This window comes from Aedes albopictus, chromosome 2 (genome assembly GCF_035046485.1).
Source record: "Aedes albopictus strain Foshan chromosome 2, AalbF5, whole genome shotgun sequence".
In the NCBI taxonomy this organism is placed as follows: Eukaryota; Metazoa; Arthropoda; class Insecta; order Diptera; family Culicidae; genus Aedes; species Aedes albopictus.
In genome coordinates this window covers 133,929,183-133,932,179 of record NC_085137.1, presented here as the reverse complement: position 1 = coordinate 133,932,179, position 2,997 = coordinate 133,929,183, and the positions used below count along the sequence as shown (strand labels likewise).

General features: G+C 41.4%; 1 protein-coding gene across 1 annotated transcript; it reads left to right on the top strand.

Annotated features, from left to right (window-relative positions):
* Positions 1 to 1,211: 1,211 nt before the first annotated feature.
* Positions 1,212 to 2,603, top strand: LOC109622159 (uncharacterized). Its single transcript, XM_062855069.1, has 3 exons — positions 1,212 to 1,379; positions 1,447 to 1,575; positions 1,635 to 2,603. The coding sequence occupies exons 1-3, from the start codon at positions 1,289 to 1,291 to the stop codon at positions 2,507 to 2,509; spliced, it is 1,095 nt and encodes a 364-aa protein (XP_062711053.1). The 5' UTR covers positions 1,212 to 1,288; the 3' UTR covers positions 2,510 to 2,603.
* The last annotated feature ends 394 nt before the right edge of the window (positions 2,604 to 2,997 follow it).

Genomic DNA, 2,997 nt, shown 5'->3' with positions numbered 1-2,997 from the left:
AAAATATAATTAGCGTTGTTTTTTATTTGATTGATAATTTTAAAAGTTCAAAAATCTCTAAGTCCGCATAAAATGATAAAAAAGGGTAAATTGTACTCTTTTCAAATTTGAAATCGTTCTAGAAAAAGGGTAAAATTCACTCGTTGATTTGACGTACAAGCGGTTTACCCTTTTAAAAGTAAATGACGTTTACTCTTTTTATGATTTCACCTAGTTACTCTCGAAATGGGTGAAAAAGTACTCTTTAAAGAGTACTTCAGTCTCTCAGTGATAATTTGGACACCCGGTGTTTAAACTCGTTTGAAACTATTTTTGGAAGAATTTACCGCTTGAATATGCTGGGTCACATCCTAATTACTTGATTGATAAAGGCTGATTAGACGAACTTTGCAAATTAATTGCGCTAGAATGATAAACGTTATTGTTTACATCTGCAAGTTTCCTCAGCACCGCAATCTTTTTTTATAAACATAATGAGACACTCGCACGGATGACGAGATTGGCAAAAAATAATTTCAAGGCAAATAAGGATATTTCCAGTGAGTAAATGATTGCTGCCCGTGCAGAGCAATCTTATTTAGAATATTGCGCGCAAACCCCAAAATTTTATTCCCACCTTTGGGTTTCCGCGCCGAAGACCCAGCGCCAGATTCGGCGACAAAGAAAGCTGACAGCAGTCGCCGGACAGTTGGCAATCCTGATATATGACGGGAGCCGCCCGGTAGTCATGGGAGTGGATTGTTGTCACGCAAATAGATCTTTTCGCTGAAAATGCATGTGTATTGAGTTATTGTTGACACATTTTCTGCAGTGTTAGTGTGATATTCAGCGATTTTCTGTATCGCGTAAGCCTTCGCTGGAAGAAAACGTCATGTTGTCCAGCGAAGCAAGGAAAATTTTCAGTGAAAAAAGCAATACTAAAAATTTCCGTCATCTCATCATTAAATCTGTGTAAGTTGTGATAATAGGACCCAGGGGGTCCAAATTATATTGGTTACCCTAATTATCTATGCCGGATGTAAACCAGGCATTAGTGTGTAGAAATGCAGAATCCATTTATTGTTTGACAATCCTGAGGGTTTTTGATCGATGAGGCACGTATACGAAGTTAGCTTGGTTTGTTTGCCCACAAACGGTTAAACAAAAAAAGTTGTTATTTTGATTCCGTGGTTTTTAGCATCGGATACCTTTTTCTCCGAATTTTCAATTTTCCTCAGGAAAATAAATATTCAAGTTTTTGGAATAACCGCTAGCTTCTCCCAAGTTTGATTTGCTTTGGTTTCACAGAATGCATTTTGAAGAAGTGAATTGCTCTGAGGTAGGTTCGGAAGCCGTGATAGAATACATGGCTGAGGATGAAGAAGCTGTCTTGATGTCTAGTAAGTACCTTCTAGCGGAAATGAAGTCCCAACGATGCCTCAGTACATTACGTTTCTATTATTCTAGACAATGGTTCCCCAGTCGAAACAACGATTCCAGAAACCGTACAGCCAGTTAAGCGGAAAATTCCTATTATTCGGAAACCGGGCGAAATCGTAACACCAATTCGCGTGCAGGCCTTAGCCAATTTCGAAGGTATGAAACCCCATCAACTTTAGATCGATTCCCTTTTTGATTAGCACAGTTGATTTCAGTGGGCTCATCCAATAGCCGTACCCCGAGACCCACACTTACGGCACGGGTCAAACCAGAATGGACAAAAGTTAAAGCTCCCTCACAAACATTGTCACTGGCGGCAACGGAACCTACCTTGGACAACTCAAACCGAGTTATAATGCGAGCCAAACCGATACAACGGAGCACTTTGTTTAGCAGGGATGTATCTAACCCTTCTTCGCAGCATACAGAGCAAACCCAGATGGATCGGATCGAGCAGAAAATGAACGAAATATTGACCAGACTTGAACAAAACGAGACTGGCATCCTACAGATAAAAAATAGCATAACGGATTTTACAATCGAACTGAAGAATTCAATTACCGAGCTCAAAGAACATATCGGAAAACAATCGGAAGGCTCCATCCAAGAAGAAACTCCCAAAATTACTCGCCCGCTTCCATCAGCCAAACGAAAACGCCTGGTAGTTTTCCCGGTTGCGGATGACAATTACCTGCTTCGATTGGAAGAGCTTGTCGGCACGGACGAGGAAATCCAAGAGGATCTGACTTCACTCTTCCGCTTGGCGCCGACGAACAGTGCGTACGAATTCCTGCGGTACAACGTGGCCGCTCTGTTCAAGAACTGTTCGAGGTACACCTGGACCGGGAAACCGTCTAACTCGTGTCCCAACTATCCACCCTGTAATTCCGCGTGCAACCTCACACTGGTGGCCCATTTGATAGGCTGTGCCGCGGAGATTTTTCCGTACGCGACTCGGGATAGCATTTCCAAGGAATTTCGGCGCGCTTTGGAGAATTTCAACGATGCCATGAAGCGCAAGCGACATGCAGAGAAATTTCAGGCGAGCAGCGTGGCGGAGGAATCCAATGGAGCTGGTGACGATGAATAGGATGCTGAAGCTTGGCTGCTGGTGTATTGCTTTTGATAAGGATTGACAAGTAAACCTAACGTGGAAGTATTAGGCTTCGAAAATCGAAAGAAGGTAAATTATATGTATTTTCAATTCCGAAAATCCTGAAAATCTTCCACGAATAGAACGTAAACCGTTTTAAAGAGATGTTCCGGGTAAATTTCTGTTATACAGTCGTTGTAAGGGTCACTCTGTCACAATTATTAGTCAGCCTGTTCATCATGTTATCCAAATGGAAATAACCCATAATTGTGGGTGACCCATGTTTGTGCTATGGCTATATACTGTTCCAAAACGGTCCAACAATATTCTGTAAAATTCATGAACAGGTCTGTAGTAGCGTTTGGATTACCCCCGCATTCCTCAGAATATCACTTTCCAGAATGCCGTTCCACCGAACAAGAGACATATAATAAGGATTTATAATTCATATACATATTCTCTGAGAATATTTTATTCTAGATAAT

What these genes read in the sequence shown, in the direction of transcription:
- LOC109622159 (XM_062855069.1), top strand. Translation starts at nt 1,289, where the DNA reads ATGCATTTTGAAGAAGTGAATTGCTCTGAGGTAGGTTCGGAAGCCGTG. An exon ending in AGAAGCTGTCTTGATGTCTA is followed by an intron (nt 1,380 to 1,446) that starts GTAAGTACCTTC and finishes CTATTATTCTAG; the next exon opens with ACAATGGTTCCCCAGTCGAA. An exon ending in GGCCTTAGCCAATTTCGAAG is followed by an intron (nt 1,576 to 1,634) that starts GTATGAAACCCC and finishes AGTTGATTTCAG; the next exon opens with TGGGCTCATCCAATAGCCGT.